We start from the raw sequence: 22,832 nt of genomic DNA on the forward strand, positions 1-22,832 counted from the left end.
GACAGGTGGCACCTGCCCCAGGAGAACATGGTGAGGTGGCAGCTGAGGCAGACAGAACAGATAGGCTCCCTCACTCCTGGCTGAATGCCCCCGCCCCACTGCCTCCTTTAACAAATGAAAAAGCAGCAGATACCAGTAATACCTTAACTTTATTAAGGGCTTCATAAGACCCAGATCAAATTACATCTCCTGCAATCGAACAGTAAATTCAATTCTGTTCAACAAATGTTCCGTTCAACACTGAGAGGGCTGGTAGTGGGGATCTGGGTGGCCCACCTGGCTGGGGACTCAGTGCCTCGCTCTGCAGCTTCCTTCCCCTCTCAAGAAGATGTCCTCTCCCTGGCTTGAGGCCACAGGTTTGCCCTGGAGTCCACAGCCAGTCTAAGATGAGTAAGCAAGGCTTGGTAGGAGAGGACACTGGAACAACAATGACTTGGGACTTGGGCCAGTGGAGTCTCAGTGAAGCCAGAAGAGCAGACTGGGCCTCAAGCACCACCACTGGAATCCAGAGCCACTTTGAGTCTACAGCCCCAGGGACAAGTCCCTTTCCCTCTTGAAGTCTCAGTCTCCCCCATTAGAGAATGGCAGAGGTCCCCATTAGCACCTTTGACAGCAGGTTCTCAGAGCCTCACTGCAGCCAGCATTTGCCCCTCCTCAAAGTGAGGAGGCTGGAGTGGGAGTGAGGGCCTCACCTGGCCATGGTTCTCACCCTGAGGCAGCCACAGCCATAGCAGGAGACAGACGAGCGCCTGGGCAAGAGCAGGGCTGGCGGGATGCCAGAGGAAGCCTCACTGGTCAGCATCCACGGCAGCTTCCTCTCCTCTCCCTCACTGGGCCTGCCTTTGACCACCACTGGAAATCCAGGAGGACTTGCTGGGGAAGGAGGAATTGGAACCAGACCCTGAGCCACTCAGCCAGGGGTAGGTGGGAGCAGTTTCCAGGTGGAAAATAGTGAGCAGCAGCTCCGGGGAGGGGCATCTGGAGTGGGCATGAAAGAGGTCACCTGGAGGATATATGGACACAGGGAATATGACTTCCATGTTCTAGGATGGTGTTCTAGTTCGTGCGCACACGTGCGTACACACACACACACACACACACACACACACACACACACACACACACACCCAACTACTTCCCCAGCTGCTGCCACAGACAAGAGATGGTGGGGTTACCAGGAAAGACGGATGGCCATCAGCCACAGTCTCATAGTGCAGAGGACAGATGCTTCTGGAAGGCCCAGGGAGGCCTCCAAATCCCCAGGGACTCTGGGAAGGAACCCTTTCTACCTAGTGGGTCAATATCAGCAGCAAGAATAATAGTATTTTGGACCCAGCTGTTGATGAAGCACTTGGCATGCATCCTCCTACTGGAGCCCCATGGTGGCCTGTGATGGTGCTCTCATCCCACTGACTTCTTGATTTATAGAGAAGACCAAAGCTTCACCCAGGGCTCGTGGGGCCACACGTGCCCTTGTGCTGGTTGAGCGCAGGGTCTGTCTGTGTTAGCCTTTTAGTCACAGAAGCCTCTCCCTGTGAGTGCAGGGAGCAGCATCCTGCACAGATGAGGAACGGCTTCATGTTTTCCACCCTGGTTTTCCTTGGCTTCTCCAGAATTACAGAAGTGACCCAGGGCCTCCTTTGCTCAACCTCAGCCCAGAATCCCTGAAAACCTGGCCAACCCTGAGACCCAAAGATCCCATGTCCTAAAACCTCCAAGCTCCTGCAGAGCCCCTTTCCCTGGACATAAGATTGGATAAAAGCAGCCAGTCCTGCAGGTGGACGGCTGAGCAGGACGCTGCCCTGACAGGATGCCTTTGTTGGCTGGGCCACCATCCATCATCCATGCTGGGTTTGTATGTGTTTGCTCTTCACTGGCCACGGTTTGGAAGGTGTGATTTCAAGGCCTTTGAACAGGCTAGCCTGTGCTTCAGAGTTCTTGCTTACTCATTCAGAGAACGACTCGAAGAAATCAGAACGCTCGGGCACACACGGTGCCTTTGTGGCGGAGCGAATCATTGGCAGTCACTACCTGATACTGATTCGGGCTTTGGTCATTTGACTTTAAGAAGGTACCATTAGCACCTTCCCAGGTTCAGGTTACCAAAGGCCCTGAGCCATCTGATGCTAAGATTCCTGTGGCCTCCCAGGCCAGCAATTTTCTCACTTGTCATTTTTAGGTTTCATTAGCCTGTTTAGCTCTTTCAATACTAGTCTGCAAATGATCGGAGAGAAGGTGTTAACTGCCTCCCAGAGCTTCCAAGTGACTTTCTGAGCCATGTTCATTTGGTCCTCTGTCATTCATTCACTTATTCAAAAAAATATTTATCAAATGTCAGGCTCTGGGATGCCACAGTGCAAGAGGCAGCAAGCTCACAGCTACTTTTCCACAAATGGAGAACTCTCCCTCCTTTTCCATCAGAAGTAACCTCTGGGGCTGGGGTTGTGGCTTAGTGGTAGAGCACTTGCCTAGCATGTGTGAGGCCCTGGGTTTGATTCTTAGCACCACATAAAAATTAATTAATTAAAATAAAGGTATCGTGTCCATCTACAACTAAAAAAAAAAAAAAAAAAGGTGGCCTCTGTGAGCACCCGGATGCACAGGGCAGCTTCAGCTGCTTCTTCCTGATCTGGTTCCTCCTGCTCTGTACTCCTCTTCTACCTGACTTTGGAGCCCGCTGTTGGGGCCAGGTACACCCAGACCCAACCTCTAAAACAGCTACTCAGTAAAGGCCCGGGGGTAGCCCCCCAGAGAGCCCCGACCCAAGCTGCCACTGGGTCCCTGTCTACTCCAGCACCCGGACCCTCCCACCCCCCCGATCCTCATCCCGTCATTTGGGTCAGCCACACAAGGTCTCTCCCCTCTGTGACCAGGCTGCAGGGTTCCCTTGCTCCCTGACAGCCCTCCAGCCCCCACCTGCACCCCATCCCCATCCAGAGACTTCTGTGTCTTTGTCCTGGCAGTTTCACTACACAACTCTGATCTGTCCTCTTCCCAGATATGGCTTCCAGAGCAGGAGGAACTGGGAATCCAGGACAAGGGTCCTGCCTGGATTGGACCTGCCATGGCCTCTGGGCTCTGATGGGCTGACTCACCTCTCCGCGCAGACACAACCTGCAGAGTCCAGGCCGCCCCCTGCTGGATGCCCAGGGTTGCCATGGCGACCCTCTGCCAGTCTTCCCTGCATGGAGACAATCGAAAAATAACAGCAAGGACTCTTTTATTCTGTGTCCCACCTGGGAGCCATTTAAGCCTCCCCACTCCTTCTGACACATAATAATTTTTTTTTGCTTTTAAGATTATCCTGAAATCTCACTTCCTCCTCCTCCCCGTCACTTCCAATCTTGAGAGCCTTGGGTCTTAAAACACATACGCACGCATCTGCAGGCACACGCTGTGCACGTGTGTACACACCGCGCTGTGGCCATCAGACTGGCCTCCCGGGCCCTCATCCATTGACAGCAAGGTCGCCAGGGACCTCACAGCCCCTTCGTGTCACCTTCCTCGCCTCTTCGCAGTTCAAAAGCCCTCCTCAGTACCCCCACCCCTATGTCACCTAGGACCTGCATGGGCAGCATTGTCACCCCTCTGGTTTTTGTGAGAACAGAGGGATTTTAGGTGCACTGACTGATGTCACCTGGTGACACTGGGGATTTTGTCATTTGTCATTTTGACATCTGTGGTGGCTGAGTGGGTCTGGAACTAAGCCTGCTTGACACTCGTTCTGTTTCCGGCTGCTGCCAACTGGGGTGGTGGAGTTGGGGGTGGGGAGTGGAAGGACCCTCCCTCTTCTGCCCCCAGTGCTCCCTCCGCCGGGCCATGGGCAGTGCCACCAGCTGCAGTGCGTGGGACGGGCGGCCTGTGGAAGCCCAGTCTGGGGACAGCCCAGCCTGCCACCCTGAGTTCAGCTGACCAGCTGGCAGCACACGGTCCCCTGCTCCCTGGTTTCATTCTGTAGCCCCTCCACACTCAGAACCCCCGCTCCTCCCCCTTGCGCCCTGGCCTTTGCTCTCCCCACGTGTGGATGGAATCGGCCCCTCGTCTCTCCACGCACCTCCATCTCTGATGGCCTGTCCCGTGTTACAGATGCCCGCAGGAAGTCTCCTGGACCTTCCTTTTCTGTGTGAGGCACAGGTGCTGCCCTGACTGCGCACAGGTGCGTGTCCACCATGCTGATGTGGTGTTCCTGAAGCCCTCAGGGAGGAGTGGCATTGGCACTGAGCACAGGCGTCGCCACCCAACAGGTCTGCTGTGAACTCACCAACCTATACGTAGACCATGTGTTTGCCTAGAATGTTCCACTCACGCAACTGCATGTGTTGCTCTGAAAATACATTTACTTCATCAGCCGAGGACGGACAGCTGTCCTGTGTCCCTGCATGTCTGTGCGCTCAGCCTTGTGGCACCGAGGAGTGAGTGGTGCCTTCAATGCTAAGACACTTCCCTAACTTTGGACTTGGGTTTCCACAGATCAAGAACCACCATAGCAGGTGCAGAGCCGAGAGCCCCCTGGCCCCATGGGGCTGGCTCCAGGGCATGTGTGTGTAAGTGTAGGATTCCTGGGGGGACACGGGGAGTGTGACAGAAGGTTTGAGGCCAAGGTCTGCTTCCCACTCTCCCTCTCCTGGTCCTCTGTTTGGCAGGGCAACAGGTGGCACCCTGGAGAACAGGGTGGGCAAGGGGTGACCCTTGGGAAGCGGGCTTGGGGGGGTGTCAGTATGGCTCTGGGGTCCTCAGTCCCACTTCATGTGTTGCTATCTAAGACTCACCCCATCCAGTCTCCCCCTTTCATAGCAGAGTCTCTGAAGCCAAAAGAGGGCGGGCCAGAGGCCGAGATGGTTTGGTGGACTCTGCAACTCTTGGCCCAGGAAGCAGGTTGGGGTCAGGATCAGGCTGGGTCGTGCTGCGGTTAGGCTGCTGCTTGAAGTTCTCATGGCATCAGCAACACGGGAGTGTGACCAGCCTTAGGGTGAGAACATGGACAAATACGTATTCAAATCTCAGCTCTGCCCCTTGCCGGCTGGGTATCACTGGCACAGTGGCATAGTTAGGTGGGTGGACGTTCCAGCTCTACTGGCCCAGGTGTGTGACAGGCTAGTGACTTCCCTTCTTGAGCCTCCAATTTCCCCTTTGTAAAATGTCACCAGTAATGTATAGGCCTCATAGATCAAAGGCACGTGAAGTGTCTAGCATGGAACCTGGCATGCAGTATACGTTCCGTAAATAGTTGGTCTTCTGGTTAAATTTAATATTATAAATACTGTATCTGAGTGATCTTGGGGCTCAGTTTCCTCATCTGTAGAAAGGGGGTGATGATGATACTGAGGACTCCAGTGGCCCACACCTGATACCATAGTCCTCCCCACTTACCACCCCCCTCCCCTCCCAGCCAGTGTCTGACCCTGTCTTTATTAGATACTCCAGAACAGAACCCACAGAGAGGAAGAAAAGAAGAAGCAAGGAAGTAGATACCCCACCATCCACCTGTCCCTCAGTTAGTAATGGTGGTATCCATTTTCATAGAGAAGGGGAATCTGCAAAGTAGTCAAAAAATATATTTCCTCTGCAACTCCAGCAGCCCAGCTGTTCTCTTTCAGGAAAAAATGCTGAGGGCTGAAAATGAAATCAAGGAACAATGATAGAGAGATACAAGGAAAAAGAGCAGGAGTGGCAGGAGGGAAGGGCAAAGCAGAAGGGAGGAGCCTGCAGGGCAGGGTAGCAGAGAGGCTGCAGGGCTTTGCCAGGGCCATTCCTGGGCTGCCTGGAACAGCATTCAGCACCTGCTCCCAGCTTCCAGAGCCAGCCAGTGCCTGCCCCTTGATGCCTGGGTTCAAAGGCAGTACTAATGAAAGAAGACAGCTGTGATCCTTAGCACTGTGATTGCATTTGGGGACTGTCCTGCTGCACCTGGAGGAGGCCCTCAGGCCCTTTGGCTCTTTAATCACAGGTGGTATTGCAGCAGAGTGTGACCTGGTCCTGGGGAGGAAGACCCTGGAGAGCACTCCAGACCCCTGCTCAGCTTCTGGCTATATTCTGCCTCTGACTTCACAGTGGGCAGCGTGGCCACTCCATGTGCCTTATACAGAACCCTCTCTGCCAGCCTCAACACTTGCTGAGGCTCTTCTGCCTCCTAGAATGTCTGTGCCCCTCTCTGCATGCCAGGCTCCTACTGCTCCCACGAGACTTTCTCCTCCAGGGAGACCTCCAGGATTGCTCCCTCCCAGGCTGCCTCTGTCCTCCTTGCATCTCTGATCACTGCCCACCTAGTGTCAAAGCCTCTTGTAAGTAGGGCCTCTGTCTCCTCTGGCCTGGGCTCTGACAGATGGACCTGGGCCCTCTCAGTATAGGCTTCCTCCTGATTCTGGTGGGGTTCCAACAGCCTAGGGACATAACTGGGACCTGATTTGAGAACCTCATGGGACCTTGGGTTCTCAGGTGGCCATCCTAGCCCCTGCCCATCCCTAGACTCCCACCCATGAAGCCACAGGGAGATAGACTGGCCTTCTGGCTCCAGGGTCAGTGCCTGCAAAATAGGCAATTAGACCACCTGAGTTCTGGGCGCCTGGCCACCTGCCGTTCAGCCTCCCTGCACCTCCACAAGCTTCAACTGGAATCTTTCTGGGGGTGCCACTCACTCCTCGGGGACCTGGGCGTCTCTTGTGCCTCTGTTTCCTCACCTTACAGAACCTTCCTTGCAGGACATGGAGAGCATGAAGTGTCACATGTAGATCCTGGGGCCCTGGCGCTCGCCGTCATATTGTAAAGGCCTGGTAACTGTGGGCCAGTGTCACCTTGGCAGCGTCTGTGTGGGGGGCCAGGAGAGCCGGCAGCCACTCCCTCCTGCTGCCGGGTGCCTCGGGCCCTGTGGAGGAGCCCTCTCCTGCGAGCTCTTCAGGCTGTGGCAGACCCTCAGCCCTGAGGTATCTGGGGCGGGGCTGGCCTTGGGGCTTGCCTGGCTGAGTCTATACCCCCAGGAGGGGAGCGGTGGCCCCTGTCTGACCCGCTTGGAATAACCCACCTGCCTGCCGAAGGGTGACCTGTATCAGGCTGCCAGAGGAAACAGGAGCTCGAGCCTCAGCTTCACCCCACCTTGGTTCCCAGCCCTTTTCTCCTCCCCACCCCTGCCCCCCACTTAGCTCTCCGTTGCCATGACAGCAGGGTGCTAGGAAGCCCGACTCCTCGTGGGGACAGAACCAGAGTGATCCCACATGTGTGCTGGTCTCTGGGTGCACAGGCACGTGCCTGGGTGGGCGGGCGTCGCTCTGTACACTGCTGCGGGCTGGGCGGGGCAGGTGTGTGGGCGAGGTCCCTTCCCGTCCACGTTTCCTGGACACGAAGCTGGAGTGCAGGCAGCAGCCACCATGGCTTCACTGGACTGGACGGTGGGGCAGGGACTGGGCACACGTTTGCCCTTCGGCAGCTAGGTGTCTGCCCATCACCCCACCAGGCCATGCAGAGGCTTCTGGTGCCACCCTGGCTCCCCAGGAGGCGGGCACGACAGGCAGCACCGTTCCAGCAGATGGGGAAACGGAGGCCTGCCTGTCATTCATTGGGCTCACCCTGGGCTGCCAGGCAAGGCGAGGCTGTACTGCCCCCAGGCAGCAGAGGTGTCTGAGGGGCATTTGGTATCTTGTACCCTTGGGTTGTCCTCTCTTCCAGGTGGGCCAGCGTCCACCACAAGGGTGGCATTACCACAGGATCTTTATCTTTGCTCCTGTTCATTCTTCACGTCCCACAGCTAACTACTGGCCCTTCAAAAATGCGGCCAGAGGCGGCTCTCCAGTGGACCCGTACTGAGTGCAGGTGTCCCTCAGAAGCAGTAGTCCTGCACTCAGGGACCCGCCGGCCCGGGGATGGGAGGACAAACACAGGAGGCTGAGTTTGTTCACGATGCTTCCCACACTTCAGACATTAGCTGTCATTTATCATTAGCCATGACAGAGGCTCATACCACCCCCCAACCTCCAGCACACTGAGTAAATGTGAAAACACCACTGCCAAGTTCAAGGGTGGAAAGAACTGGGCACTGAGGGAATGAGTGGCAATGAGAATGAGGGCACCTTCTGCCTGCTGCCTGGGAGAAGGAGTGGCAGGAGTGGACCTCAGCCCACATTTTCACACTGTGCCTGGGGACCGTCCTGCCCAGCTTCCCCACACGTGGTGTCTTGGCAGTTGACCAGCTCCCTCCGCTCAGGCCCCTCAGCCCCTGATGGGGAATGGACGGTGGTCTTCCCTGCCCTGCGTGCTCTGGATGGCGGTGGATCAGTCTCCTGGACGGGGCTGCTCTGAGTCAGAGGGTGGGGGAGGGGTGTCTGGGTGTGCAGAGGGGGCCTGCAGCCTGTGAGTCACTGGGAACTTCCTGAGGGCACACCAGGCTGTCTCCCCACTTGCCTGATGAGCTACCACGACAGTTCAGGTATTTATGGCTGGTTTTCACGCCCCAGCAGGTGGTGTGAACACACTGCTTCTGAGTGTACACACCCGTGTTTTGATTCGAGACTGTGGGGAGCCCTCCTAGAGTCTGAGACCTTCTAGATCTTTCTACCTCTGACTTGCCAGCCTGAGCCTCATCATCTACCTGATGGACAGGACTCCCACCCAGTCCTGCCTCAGGGCTCTGGGTATCCCTGATCCCAGGGACATCCTTGCTCTCCTGCCTGGCCCAGTCCACACAACTGCCCTGCTCCCAGGACTATCCAGAGACCAACTCAGGTCTGCCAGTCACATGCCAGGGGTCTGGCCTCCCTTGCTCTCCCCTGCCCCCTGATGGCCATCCTGCTGCACCTCCGTGGGCCCCTCCCATTCAGTTTGATAGAAGTTTGGAAACCAGACAGACATGTTCCTGATTCTAGAACCTGTATTATCATAGACAAAAGATGTCCTCTCCTGGGGGTGGGGAGCTGTCCTTAGGGCCCAGAATGGGCACCCAGTCCTGAGAGCTACCTCTACGAGATGCCTGTCTACTCTGACCAGACCATCCTGGCTGACACTGCAGGCACCCGCCCCAACTGCCCCTGCCCCGATGGGCAGTGATAGGCTCCCGGAGTTTCGGGGCAGGAAGAGCGCCTGGAAATGCCACCCTGCCACACCCAGCAGATGTCAGAGTGCTGAGCCTGAGAGTCGGGCTGCTGTGGGGAGCAGAGGAGGTCCAGGCTGCAGGTGCTCAGTGGTGCTGACTTGCTGCACAACCCCGGGCCTCTCTGTGCACGAGCAAAGCAGGCCGGGGGGGCCTCTCTGTGCACGAGTCTGCCCGGGACAGCACGAGGGTTGGAGAGGCACCCTGGGAAGAGGCCCAGCCCTTGACATAATCCATAAGAGCTTTTGGGATTCCTTCCTTTCCTCAGAGAGAAGGAAACCACTTAGAGAATTAATGCTCTCCTGGGTACCTCAGGAGTGGGAAGAAGGGCCTGCCTGCTGACCCAGCCAAGGAACAGGCCCAGTCCACGCCCTGTGTGGCACTGAGTCAGTTATGGGAGGAGGATCTGGCAGCTTCCAAGGGCCAGGTAGGGACAGGGATGCCTCCCCTGGGTCTAGAGTGGCCCCCTCGGCTTTGTGTGGCCCTTGCAGAGCTGAGCCTTCCGTGGCACCCACAGGTTGCCTCTCTGCCCCTCCTGCAGGGGTCTCAGATTGCAGGCCCTGGCCTGAGGGACAGTGGTCTTCCAAGCTCTTCACCATTGAGGAGAAAAATCCCAGCAGCCCCACCCTCCTCCCCTCCCCCAGGCCTCCTCTGGCAGCTCCGGCTGGAGACCAGGAGCCCCGCCTGTCCCCTTCTCTGCTCCCTGGGGGTGGAAAGCCCCTATGGATGGTGGAGCCGAGGATGGAACAGGTTCTGGCTTCTCCTTCCCGCCAGTCCCCCTCCCATTACTGTCCTGGGCTCGGGCCTTAATGGAGCGTAAACAGCCTGGCAGAGGAAAGCCTCATTAGGCCTGATCTAATTAGGAGTCCCTGTGAGATGGGGCGGGCAGGGGAGGTGGGGGGAGCACCCACGCATGAGGGCCTACTGTGCACCCGCATTGTCACACATGTGCACGCACACTCCTGGGACCCTCCCCACAACCTTCCAAGGTACCCCCAGGTGACCTGAGTGGACAGCAGCTCAGAGAGGACAGGTGGCTTCCCTGGGAGGTGCACCCTGTGTCTGACCCCAACAGCTCAGCATCGGAGACTGGCAGGAACTTGGCTTCCCAGGCCGCCCTCGGTCGACGCTTGCCCCAGTGATGGCACGTTTATGCCATTTCTGGCTCTTTGTGTCTCTGGTCCTCCTCCCTCCAGCACCATGTGACTCCATCGTGGGTCAAATGGTGGGAGGCAGGGCCTGGGGCCAGCCAGGCTCTCAGCCCCGCACCACACCCACCCCTCATCTGTCCCCCTCTGTAATCAGGGAGGGCGTGGGGGAGCTGATGGGATGCCAGGCGGTCGGCCACCCCTTCGTTAGTCTTAGCTAACAAGCTGTTTATGGGCGTGACATGACACCTGCTTTCTTCTTTATAAGTTCAATAATTTATAGGCATATTAGTGGCCAGGCGGCCTCCCTGGGTCCCAGCCAGACGGGACAGGGCGATGCAGCTGGGTGCCTCTGCTGATATTTACTCTCTCCCACCATCAATTATGAAGGAGCCCGCCTTCGTTTTTGCACATAATTACATGTGCCGTTATGGTTTTAACTCCCCTGCTCTTAATCCCTCTAGAGAGGGGCCCAGGGCAGGGGTACCCAGCCGGCTGGAGCGTGAGGCAGCCTCAGCCTGCACCCGCCTCTCAGCCACGCTGGAACCCCCTTCGCCAGCATGGGCCTTCCTCAGGGCCAACCGTCTTCCCCACGCGGGAGGCAGGCCCTCGCACCCTGGCATTTGCACAAGGTGCCACCCTCACCTCTGTACACCTGACTGGCTCCTTCTCATCCTTCAATTCCAACGCCATCTTTGCTGCCCCCTGGGTTTCTGCTGTGACTCTCCAGGACCTGCTGTATGCTGTGGGTGCACAAACACCCCCCACTTCTCTCACCTTGACCTGTATCACTGGGTTGAGCCTCGCTTGCTAGACCGTGAGCTTTGTGGGCACGGAGAAAGCTGTAGAAAAGGGGTAGATGGATGCTAGTGAGGCCACTGAAGCACCTGCTTTCCATCCCCATCCAGGAAACCTGTCCCAATGGCTCCCCCTCCTCTCAAATCCCCCAGACTCTCCTGCTCTGGGCTGGGACCCCCTCTAGGCAGTAAGGCCTGGGCCCTCCTTCTCCATCCCCAGCCCCAGAGGGCAGGACAAGAGGGAGGGAGGGCATATCCTGACAGTACTGCTGAGTGACCTGGGAAATTGCTCCCCCTCCCTGATCCTGTTTCTTCATTGGTTAAATGGAGAGAGTAAAAACATCCCAGCAGTCCCTACTTTACAGAGCCTGGCAGAGACTTACATGAGATAACTTATAGGAGCACCTATATAGGGTGTCTCGTATCATAGAGGTTCCGTAACATTCCTTACTTCAACCTTTATCTGACTCTGAACTGAGTCTAGGTAAGGTTGAACCGAATTGTGTCAAATCATCTTTTGCACTTTTTCTTGTTCAAACTTCCTTGTTTTTAGTCTTCTCTGCTACGTAGCCCATATGATCCTTGGCTCACAGGGGCTCTGCAAACATTCCAGGCTGATGAATCAAGAATTGCCCAGACAGGCTCGGTGGCGCACCTCTGTAATCCCAGCAGTTCCGGAGGCCGAGGCTGGAGGATTGCTAGTTCAAAGCCTGCCTCAGCAACTTAGCAAGGCCCTAAGCAACTCAGTGAGATCCTATCTCTAAATAAAATACAAAAACTGGGCTGGGGATGTGGCTTAGTGGTTGAGTGTCCCTGGGTTCAATTCCTGGTACCAAAAAATAAAAAATAAAAAAATTTCCCAAACTGTCAATTCACACCTAAATAGGTGGTGGTGGTAGGGTGTCTTCCCTATGATAGAACAATAGAGGCCAAGGACAGTGAGGAACCAAGCCCTGGCCTCCCCTGAACTCAAAAGCCCAGGAGTAGCTGCCTGGAGACCCCGTGCCTCAGTTTTCCCTGTAAGAAGAGATGATAATAGAACGGGCCCCATGGGGTCTTTGAGAGGATCAAATGAATCTCTGAGCAAGTGATAACATAGTTAGAACCACACCAGAGTGTGGGGGTCAGGACGGGCCACTGTCTCCCTTGCTGTCTCTGAAAAGCGACGGTCCCTGGAATTGGCACTGGTCATTTCCACAGTGTCTGTGTGTTTCTGGTGTATGCAAGTATTTGTGCTCAGTGTATAGGAGTTGAGGCTTGTTTTTAAACTACATAAATGGCACCACCTTGTAGGTACCTTTGGTTGTTCCCCACATGGCATTTTTGACATCACTTGTGCCCATAGGGGTAACTCCAGCATCTCCATGCTCAGGGCTGCATAGTGTTCCCTTGGGTGGTTATGCCAGAGTGTGTCCATTCCCTCTGCCAATGATGGGCATGTAGCATGTTTTTCATTTTCCATTACGGACAAAACTGCTATGAACATTCCCCTACTTGCCTTCTTGTTTCTCAGGGACACATACTCAGGATGGGAACCATTGGGTCATAGGATGTGTATTTTTTCAACTTCACCAGAAAACTGCCAAGTTGCTATGCCATTGGGAGCACTTGGCCTGAATTATCTCAATGCTCCCAGCCATTGGGAGAAAGGAACTGTTAGGCCACTTAGCAGATAGAGCATGTATTGGTTAGCAATTGCTGCATAACAAATCATCCCCAAACATGGTGGCTTAAAACAAATAAGTATCATCTTGCAGTTTCCATAGGGCAGGAATTCAGGAGAGGTGGCACTGGGCACCCCTGGCTCCAGGTCCTACAAGGCTGTAGTCAAGGTGGCTGCAGAGTTTGCCTTGAGGCTCCGCTCAGGGAGGACCTGCTTCTATGCTCATTCAAGTGGCAGCTGGAAGCCCTCAGTGCTCATGGGTGTTGGCTGGAGGCACAAGTTCCTTTCCATGTGGAATTCTCAACAGAGCCATTCATAACATGGCAGGTGTCCTCCTCAGCGTGGACAGACAAGCCATGGACAGAGCGCACCATGAGCAAAGCCTTAGCTTTTTTTGTAATCTAACCTCAGAAGTGACATGCCATCCCCTCCACCATATTCTGCTCTTTAGAAGTGAGTCAGCTGGTCCAGCCCGCACAGGGGAGGGGGTTACACGACAGGGGAATACAGGAAGGCAGGGGTCCTTGGGGATCATCTTAGGGCTGCCTATCACAGGGCAGCTGAAGCTCAGAGAGGCGAAATGACTTGTCCAGGGTCACACAGCAGTCAGAGACAGAATCAGAACTGGAACTCAAGGCTGCTTGGCTCTGAAGCTGACCACATCCCAAGCTGCCACACTGCCTTTGACTCTAGTTAATAACAGGTTGTGACTTAAGTTAATAAACAAATCTCCAGCACAACCAAACTCAAGACGACTGCTTAATGAATGGATTTGCTAATAGTGCTGCCTGTTTGCACATATTACCTTACGTCCCCCCTGACATGCTCCACGGGGACAGCGGAGCCCTGGCTCTCAGGAGGAGCTGCTTTGCCAAGCACAGAGCCCAGTGTCCCAAAGAGCCAGGGAGTGGTCCCTTTATACAAATTGCTTTTTCTCTTTGCATTTTTTGTTTGGCTTCCAATTCAGTCAGTCTCTCTCTCTCTCTCTCTCTCTCTCTCTCTCTCTCTCTCTCTCTCTCTCTCTCTCTCTTTTTAATGGAGTACACACTTCCCTGACTTCTTTTTTTGTATTATAGATGGACACAATACCTTTATTTTATTTATTTTTATGTGATGCTGAGGAACAAACCCAGAGCCTCACCCATGTGAGGAAAGCACTCCACCACTGAACTACAACCGCAATCCCTTCTCTGACTTGAGGACAGTTAATGGCACCCTCTGGTCACTCGAGGTTAGGAACATCAGGTAATTTCCTGGAGGGACTTCAAAGTGGGCAGGATGGGCATGGCCCATACATTGGTCAGCCCCAGACAAATTTCTTACATCTCAGCCACCACAGATGCGACAACAAGACAGCTCCAGCACCTGGTTTCTCTGCCAGAACTTCTACCATAAGTCCTCCGAGAACCTTCCTTCCCCCACCCCAATCCTCAGTGTGATCCCATAGAGAGAGAGCTGCTGACTCCATTGCTTCTAGATAGTGGCATGCCACTCACACTGGAAGCTTTCCAGTGGAGGCATGGGTGACCAAGGTCCTGAAGTGAGCACAAGTAGGAGTTGAGGATTCAAGAGTGTCCCTATCCCCATGCCCTGGCCCCTTTCCCTAGAGAAGCCATTGGTCCTGGCTGAACAGGGAATTTAGTTGGCTTTCATTTGCACATAGTGGAGGCTTCGCAGGCGGGCCTGTGGGCTCAGTGGAAATGGCAGGAGACCCAAGAGCAATCCATGCCCTCCAGGTGTTCTCAGTTCTCAGAGGACAAAGAACTCAGTCCAGGCTTCTCCAAGGAAGAATGCTGAGAGCAGTCTCACAGCCAGCCCCTGGCTAAGAGAGGAGGTCAGGGAGCAGAGAGCAACCATCACAGTAATCGGGATGACCTTAAAAATACCCACATTGCCAGGTGCAGTGTCACACACCAGTGATCCCAGAGGCTCAGGAGGCTGAGACAGGAGGATCACAAGGTCAAAGCCAGCCTCAGCAACTTAGTGAGGTGCTAAGCAACTGGGTGAGACCCTGTCTCTACACAAAACAAAAAAGGTTGGGGATGTTGCTCAGTGGTTGAGTGCCCCTGGGTTCAACCCCTGGTACCCCAAACTAAAACTAAAACAAAACAAAAACACCCACATTCACCAAGCGCCAGCTGTGCTGTGGGCCAGGCTCAGCATCCAGTACCTGCTGGGGTCCCCACATGGCCCCATGCTGGGGGTCTATTTAGAGTCTTATTTTACTCTAAATAAGAGGAAACTGAGGCCCAGGGTGCTCAAGGACACGAAGCCCAGAAGCCCAGTTCAGAGGGAAAGATGAGGCTTTCAGAGCAGGTTTCTGGAAGAAGGGAGCCACACAGAGCCCTGAATTGAAAGAGGAAGAGAGACTTCAAGGGTCTGAGAAACCTGTTGATGACAAGAAATGCCTGCAGTAGGTGCCGGGGTAGAGGATGACCCAGTTAGGTGAGTGGACTTGCCACAACCCTGCCCTTGGACTCTGGGCCTCCACCTAGACCCGCCATGGATGTCCCTCCAAGTCCACCAGCATATTTCCAGTTGGGCCAGCCACGGGGTTAAGTTCCCACTCACTGAGCTCCAGTGCCCCTCTCTGTACTGGCTGCCCCACAGTACAGGACGTACAGGAGGAAGCACCTGCACAAGACCCTCTATGCCACACTAGGTAGGACCCTGTGGTTCACCAGGAGGAAGCAGGAAGGCCTCCTGCCCTGACACAGCTTCAGGTCCACCTCCAAGTGGGGACTTTGCTAGTAGCCCCACCAGGTGTCCCCATCCTGTGCTGCATCAGCCCAGGGTGCTGACACGGACTTCCTGCCAATTCTCAATCCACTTCACTCCAGCTTCAATCTCTAGGACTTTATTAGACCAGTGACCTCAGCAACCCCACCAGAAAGACTATGAGAGCCACGGGGGAGGCTGGGGCCTCTACTATGACTCCCAGGCGCTATGTGCCCCCCACCCGGGTTTCTGGGCTTCTGCCTTCAAGCAATTAACACTCCTCCAAAGAGCCACTTTGAGGCTTCATCCCACTGTCCCCAATGTCTAGGCAGGGCCAGGAGCCTTGAGCTTAGCGATACCCCAGGGCAATCCCCCCAGGGCATACTGGGAGAACTGTGGCCCAGAGAGGGGCAACAACCCCCTCAAGGTCACACCGCAAGGTAATAAGTTAATTTGTGGCATAAAATGGAACATGGGGTTTGCCTGAGCTCTTAGCTGTAAGCTAGGGGTCTGAGTGCCATCTCCACCCAATCCCCTGACCCTGCTCCATGCCCCAGTGCTGCTTGCCCAGCCCCCACCGGCTCCCAGCTCCTGGTCTCCGTTTTTCTTGCTAATTAGAGGTCTCAGCAATGACTCCGCTGTCCCAGCCATTTTAGAGTCGTCATTAATTTCAAGTGCCTTCAGAAATAATCATCATCGTAAAATCCTGTAAGCTGCTGGCCTGCAGGCAGGGCTGGCCAGAGCAGGCATGCAGGCAGGCCTGTGTGTGCCACCCTCTGTCCCGTGCCCCAGCGGACCCCGTCTCCACCAGGGCCCCGCTCCTGCATCCTCAGCCACCCAGAGAGAGAGGAGACCAGGGCCTGGGATCCCACAGCAGACAGAGCTTCGAATCCCAGCTCTCCCTCTTCGGCATAGATGAACTTGAGCAAGTCACCAGCTCTCCCTGAGCTTCAGTTTATCTGTGCATTGGGTTAGCAAAGCCAATCCTGGAGTGAGATGAAGAATGTCAAGCTCAGCTCCAATCTGGGCTCTCAGAAGAGGCTGAATAAGTGTTAGAGGGCCTGTCCCTCCCTCCAGAGTCCCCTGGCACACGCATTCCGGGCTCTGTTTGGCTGCAGCAGGCTGGCTTCTTGCAGCCATTGCTCCTGCTTTTGGGGGACTGGCAAGTTCTCACCTGAAACCATGATCTGCTATGTGCCAACCCATGAGACACACAGTCTCAGACCTGCTCTTGGGAGCTCTGAATCTGAGGACAGAGAGGGAGGAGAGAGGACCTTGCCTCTAAAGCCACTTCGTCTGGGGAGGAGAGGCAGAAATAGAGACGATCTTGGTTTGATTTTGAAGAATGGACAGAAACCAGGAAGAGGGCCTGCCCAGACAGTGCCCCAAGGAGAAAGACTTGGACATGTGGGCCAACATTCCTTGGCTGTGGCTCTGGGGTAGGATCTCCTAGATGTGTCAGGGAAGTCTTCCACTGGGCCATCCTGACTTTTCACACTGTCCATGGCTCTAGGCCACCTGAGAGTGCCATGTTGAGGACCACACCACCAGGCGGGATGTTGGGAAGCCTTTTGGGAGGCATCAGATTGCGGGATTCTCAGGAGTAGACTCCATACACTCGAGGTCAGGGCCTAGGTTCCGGCTGAGACTTTTAAAGGGCATCTCCAAGTTCTCACCCCAAAGCCTCCCAGTCCCCATTATTTCCGTTGGTGGACTAAGGCGGGGACATCTGAGAGGCTCATTTCTTTTGGAGACAGGGAAGAGGAAATGGCTCGGCTACTGTTGAGATGGAGGACTAAGTCTGTGGGGCAGTTCCTTGCAGACAGTTCTGCGTCATCCCTGAAGCCTCCAAGACGCAAAGAGATCATTGTGGGCGCCAAAGACCCCACCCTGGGATGCCAACTTCCTCAGCCAGCATCTGGGACTGGGGGCGGGGACGCTGGGCTCTCCCCCATTTCTCCGCCGAGATCACTGAGGCAGGGAGCAGGTGAGTCGGGGGCGGAGATCTGCTGTGGCCGCGCCTTGTCTGCGTCAGTCGCCGCACCAGGAATAGCCCCCGCCCCCGCCCCCGCCCCGCAGCGGGTCTGGCGGAGCCTTTACGCAGGAGCTAGGGAGCGTCTATTCCTGTCGGGCTGGTGGGAGGAGGAGGCGCGGGAGGGCGGGAGCTCACCGGTAACTCACAAACAGCCAGGGTGGGGGAGCTGGAGCCTGGAAAAGGGGTCCGGGGAGAGCGGTGTTGATGGGCCGGGGAGCCACCTTCGCTGGACTCTGGAAGGGAGGGGGACTCCTGTGCCCGCCTCCCCATCTCCCCTCCCACCTGTAAGTCCCTCTGCCAAGCCTGCCTCCTACTGGTTTACTCAGCCTTGGAAGGCGATTCAAATTCCCTTTCCAGCCCTTAGAAGCTGTGTGACCATGGGCAAGTCACCTAACATCCCTGAGCCTGGGGTTCCTTCTCTCTGTCACAAGGAACAGTAGCGCCTCTTCCCAGGGTTTTTGGAAGATGAATGTAATGACCCAGCGTGGACACCTGCTGGGAAGGGGCTCTAGCTAGGCTTGGGATGAGGATGGACTTAGTCATAGAAGAAAGGAGAGTTCACCAGGCCGGACTGTCCAGAGCAGTGGTGTGGCAGTGAGACAGAGGTATGCAGAAGCGGTTTAGCTGGAACAGGTCTGTGCAACTCTTTGGGGGGGGGGGGCGGGTGTGAGACTGAACTGTGGAAAGCAAGGCAGTGCTAGGGGGTGCAGTGGGGAGTGACCTCTCCTTGCCAATCAGGCATCTGCAGAGAATGTCAGACAAGCTTCTCGGGAGAAGGGTGAGGCACGGGGAGCAGGGTCTGGGGGTCTGCCCCAGAGACTGACAGGCCTTGGGCTAGTCTCCCTCCCTCCCAGCCTCAGCTTCTTTCTCTGCCTGCAGGAGTTCCTATCCCTGTGGATTCAAGGTATCAGGAGCACTAATGTGCTAATGGGGAGAGCAGTAATGTGCTAACAGAGAAGGGGCCACTGTGCCTGGCGGTGACAGTGTTGATGATGATTCTAATAAAACTGGTTGGTATTAAAGGGCATCTGGCTTCAAGGAGATGGAAAGGGTGTACAGTGGAAGGAGGTGAGGTCCCAAGGAGGTAGCTTACTCTGCAGGCTTTGCCAAGGCATCCTGCCTGCCTAGTCTCTATCTGTGGGTCAAGGAGGATTTGGATCTCTAAGGAGAGGTCTCATTCTTTGGGGGCTATTTCAAGCCTAGACCAGGATTCTCCCTCCCCGCAAGACCTTTTGGGAGCCAGGTGGGAACCGCCAAGCCCAGATTGAGGCTCTGCACTGCCCTCTTCTGGTTACTGGGTGCAGTGCTCCCCTGCCACAACCGGTCAGAGAAGCCTGCTGCCCTCTGCTGGACAGGAATCCAGGCAGGGCGGGACCCCCCAACCCCCAACCCGCCGCAAATGCGGAAGCAAGACCCGGCACCGGGTTAGAACCGCGGAGTCGGCGCGGCTTCCTCGGTGTCCTTTGGGGCTTTTAGTCCCGCCGGCCTCGCCCCAGGACCGCTAGGATGTGGCCTTTCTAGGGTTTCTCTGACATTTCGAGAAGCGCAGGCCAGAGGCTCTGGGTCTGACCCTCTCTCATGCCGCCCTCCAAACAACCCTGGCCAGGTGGGGAGCCCTGTCCGTTCGCGTGTGTGTTCGTCCACATGGCAGTGTGCGATGGTACCAGTTAACACGTGTGATCACTGGCGCTCATATGCACACGCATGTGGCCAGACCAATCACACGCGAACCGGTGCACACACCCAGGGAGAACCGCAGGCCCGACTCTCCTGGGCCGGGCTGACCCGGGACTCGTGGAGAGCCAGGAACCCAGAGGGGCGCTGCTTTGTGCAAGATCAGAGCGCGGGGGCGCCGGTTCCGACGCGAGACTGGCGCGCCCTCAAGTGCGCCCCCCTTGCCAGTTTCATTGCCCCATCGGTGCAGGGCAGTGGTTGGGGCGCTCCTCGCTCTCCCCCTCTTCGCCAAAAGGAGACCTTACCGCCCCCCTTGGTTTTGCGGCCGCGCCTTCTCCTCCCCCGCCCGGCTCCCGCCGCTTGCTCGCTCCCTCCCTCCCTCCCTCTGTCCCTCCTCCCTCCCCGGCTCGCTGCTCGCTCCTTGCGCTCCCTCCCCGCGCCGCGGCAGAGCGCGGAGCCCGAGCGGGAGCCCGGGCGGGAGCCGGCGCGGGAGCCGGAGCGGGCGGCGGACGACAGCACAGGCGGCGGCAGCGGCCGGTCCCGGAGCGCGCGGAGTCCCCACCCGCGCCGCTCCGGCCCCTCTCGCGACGCGGGGCTCTGAGCAGCATGCGTGGCCGCTGCCCGCCGGCCCCAGCCCTGGCCCTGGCCCCGGCCCCGTTGCGGAGCGCGCCCGGCCTCGACCCCGGCCCCAGCGGCAGAGGCGGCGGCGGCGGCTCCAGGCCCGCCGGGCGGGCAGAACGAGGCTGGTGGAGCCCACGTCGCACGTCCTGAGCGCGTCCGCCCCTCTGCCCGCCGGGGCTGCGGCCTCCGCCTTCCCACTTCTGGGCCCCGGGTCCGGGTCCGGGTCCCGCTTGGCTCCCGCCCGCGCGGGGTACACAGACTGACCGCCAGCCCCGCGAGGGTGCGTGGACGGCCGGGCGGAGGTGTCGGAAGAGGAGGAGGAGACGGAGGAGGGGGCTGGGCAGGGGCTGGGGCCGGGCCGGCGGGAGAGACATGCGATTGGTGACCGAGCCGAGCGGACGGACGGCGCGCCCGAGATGCAGGTGAGCCCCGCGGTGGTGGCGAGCCAGGAGCGGTCAGCCCGCGGCGAGTGCCCCTGGGGGCCTCCAGCGGCCCAGGCTTCGCCCTCCTGGGGATGCAAGCCACTCTAGTGCCACCCGGACCTCCTTTGGGAGAGTCACAGGCCTGATCCCCTCCCAAGCCTCAGAAATAATTCCTCCTTTCTTATTTCTGCTGCCCTAATATTTCCAGATTGGTAAATTGGGACGGGAAGCTGTGAAGGGTCCCTTACCGGCATCCCATTCCTGCTTTGGTGTCCCTCCACCACTCCTCCCATTCTGAGCATTGGTCATCCAAAGGATAAGCCCCTGTCTCAGTGAACCTGATACCTCCAGGCAGCCCTCTCCTGCACTAGGCACTCCCAAGCCAGTGGACACAGGTCAGGGACTGGGATTCTCCTCAGGCTCCAGCCTATATGTCAGTTCCCTCCCCACAGGAGCTTGGGCCCCTTTCCAGCTCCAGCCCTGGGAAGGGAAATTGAGGAGGGGCGAGGTGAAGAGGAGAGGAACTTGGGCAGAGGAGAACCCAGGAACCCTTTAGGGGCCTCCCCTTTGTCTGCCTTCAGCCTGGATTCTCACCTCCTCCTGCCCCACTTTTCGTTCTGAGGCAGAGGGTGGGAGGTGGGAACAAGCCTCTAAGAGGAAGGTGAGGAAGGAACCTCCTGATCCCCACACAACCTCTTTGGGTGGGCTATGGTGCTTTCTGCCCTCCATGCAGCCCCAGGAGACTTGTCTTTCTGGGTGGATCCCACTTTGAGGAGGAGGGGTGGGGCCAGGCCAGTGGACAGTCTCCTCTGGGCTTTTGGTGGGGTCCCAGTCCAGTTCTGGTTGTGCCTGGACCTCCCCTTTGTTCTCAGAGGTCCTGGGGTCTGGGTGGGGGAGAAGGGTCATGTGGGATAATAGAAACAGCTCTGTCCTGTTGGGTGGGAGTGCCAGAGGCCCTGAGATGGGGGCAGCTCCATCTGGGCTAGCCCCTTCCTGCCAACCCTCCCTGCTTGGCTCCCTGCTTGGTAGCCAAAGGGTGCAGCCCAGCCTGGGCCCTGGCTCTTTGCTCAGCCCTGCTAGCCACTATGCCAAAGGCTTCAGCACTGGGGCCTCCCTTGCCGGGAGAGCCTGGGGCACCCAGCAGGCAGGGAGCCGGGGGCTTCCCCACATCCAGTGAGGAGTGCCGGTAAGGGAGAGGGTCCACTGCTCCGGGGCTTGTGTCCTTGTGTGGGCTGGGAGGGGCTCCGAGTCCTCCCACCACTGGGAAGGTGCTCGCCTTTGGTGTGCTGGGACAGCATACCTGTCCTTCCTGCTTTCTACCTATGGCTGGAGACAAGGGATGGCAAGAGAGAAGAGGCCGAGAACTCCTTGAGCCCTGCTGAAGGGCTCGAGAGCGGGCCAGGCAGCACCTGGAGGTGGTCTGGCAGAGGTGAGAGAGGCCCCCCAGACCTAGGGGTCTAGTCTCTGTCTCCTGCCATCGGAAGTGTGTGGTGGCCCTGGCTGGGTTCTGGTCCTGGTCCTGTAGTACCATTCTGTTAAGGCTTCAGTGCTCCCCAGGCCCAGAGTTAGGGTGGGTCCCAAACCTAAGGGACCAGCTTTTATGGATGGGTGTGCACTGCAGGCGGGCGGGCGTTCAGTGACTTGTGGGCCTGGGGCTGGGGTCACGGGGGTGTGACTAGAGGAAGGTGGAGACACCACTTTACCCAGCCATGAGCCTCTTTGATCCTGGGGGTCTTCTCCATTCCCTGCCTCTGAGCACCCATTTTTCCTATACTGGATATTGTTTTTGAAAAACCAGGATTCCAGAGGGACATGCCTGCTTCCCTCCAGAATGAGCTGCTGTTCAGCCTGAAGTAAAGTGGCCCCTGGTAGCAGGGGTAGCTCCACTGGTGCTGCCCCTTGGGAACTTGCCCAAGAAGCTGGAGCCATGTGGCTGGGCTGGGGGCAGGATGGGGGAGTGTTCCTGTTGAGAGCGAGGCAGTTCGTGACTTGGGCAGGGTCCCACAGAGGCATGAGGTTTCGTGTCAGGCACATGGTGAGGGAGTGGGGCCAGGAGGGACCAGGGAAGGGAGGCAGTAGGTAGTCATGGTTTCAGAGTTGGGGCCTTGGTTTGCTGGCAGAGGTCTCTTGATTTAGCTGTCCTGTGTTGGCGCTTTTTGGAAGGATGGAGGCCTTTACCCCCAGAGTCCCTCTTCCCTCTGGTGCTTACCCTCTGGTTGCTCTCTCTTCTGTTCCCATCAGTTCCTCCACTTATGCCCCCATCCTCACTTGGCTTGGTCTAGCATCCCTACCCAAAAGGCCCTCTCCTCTCCTTCTGACCCCTCCTCCCAGGAGCCTTCCCTCCGAGTCACTGGCCCTCTTCCCCCAGGGCTTAGAACCTCACTGGTTCACACCTAATGTTGTACCACCTCATTCCTGCGTTCATTTATTCAGCGCCCTCTGGACGAGCTGCCTGCTCGACTCTGGGCTAGGCCCTCCCATGGTTCCCTTTGAGTGCCTTGAACAGCTTAGACAAGACTAGTACCCATCCCTCTGGCTCCCCTGCCTGGCCCTTGGGATGGGGCAGACTTTGGGAGGGAGCAGCTGTTAGCAGCTCTTAGTGGCAAGAACTACCTGGAGGGGACACAATGTTCTCAGCCTACATGGATGGGCAGAGCTGGGTATCGCATTGCTAAGGA

The 22,832-nt window shown here is 56.9% G+C and overlaps 1 protein-coding gene across 2 annotated transcripts in view; it reads left to right on the plus strand.

The window, feature by feature from the left end:
- The window catches only part of LINGO1 (leucine rich repeat and Ig domain containing 1), a 73,057-nt gene that overhangs the window by 35,720 nt on the left and 14,505 nt on the right, over positions 1–22,832 (plus strand). The window contains exon 1 of one of the 2 annotated variants that reach the window (XM_079128874.1): positions 20,029–20,154. The exons of the other annotated variant lie outside the window; for it this stretch is intronic. Coding sequence (XP_078985000.1) covers positions 20,149–20,154 — 6 coding nt within the window. The 5' untranslated portion in view covers positions 20,029–20,148. Of the gene's footprint in view, positions 1–20,028; positions 20,155–22,832 lie in introns of those variants that run through there. 2 annotated transcript variants of the gene reach the window in all.

Source organism: Sciurus vulgaris, assembly GCF_902686455.1.
Source record: "Sciurus vulgaris genome assembly, chromosome: 2".
Taxonomy (NCBI): domain Eukaryota; kingdom Metazoa; phylum Chordata; class Mammalia; order Rodentia; family Sciuridae; genus Sciurus; species Sciurus vulgaris.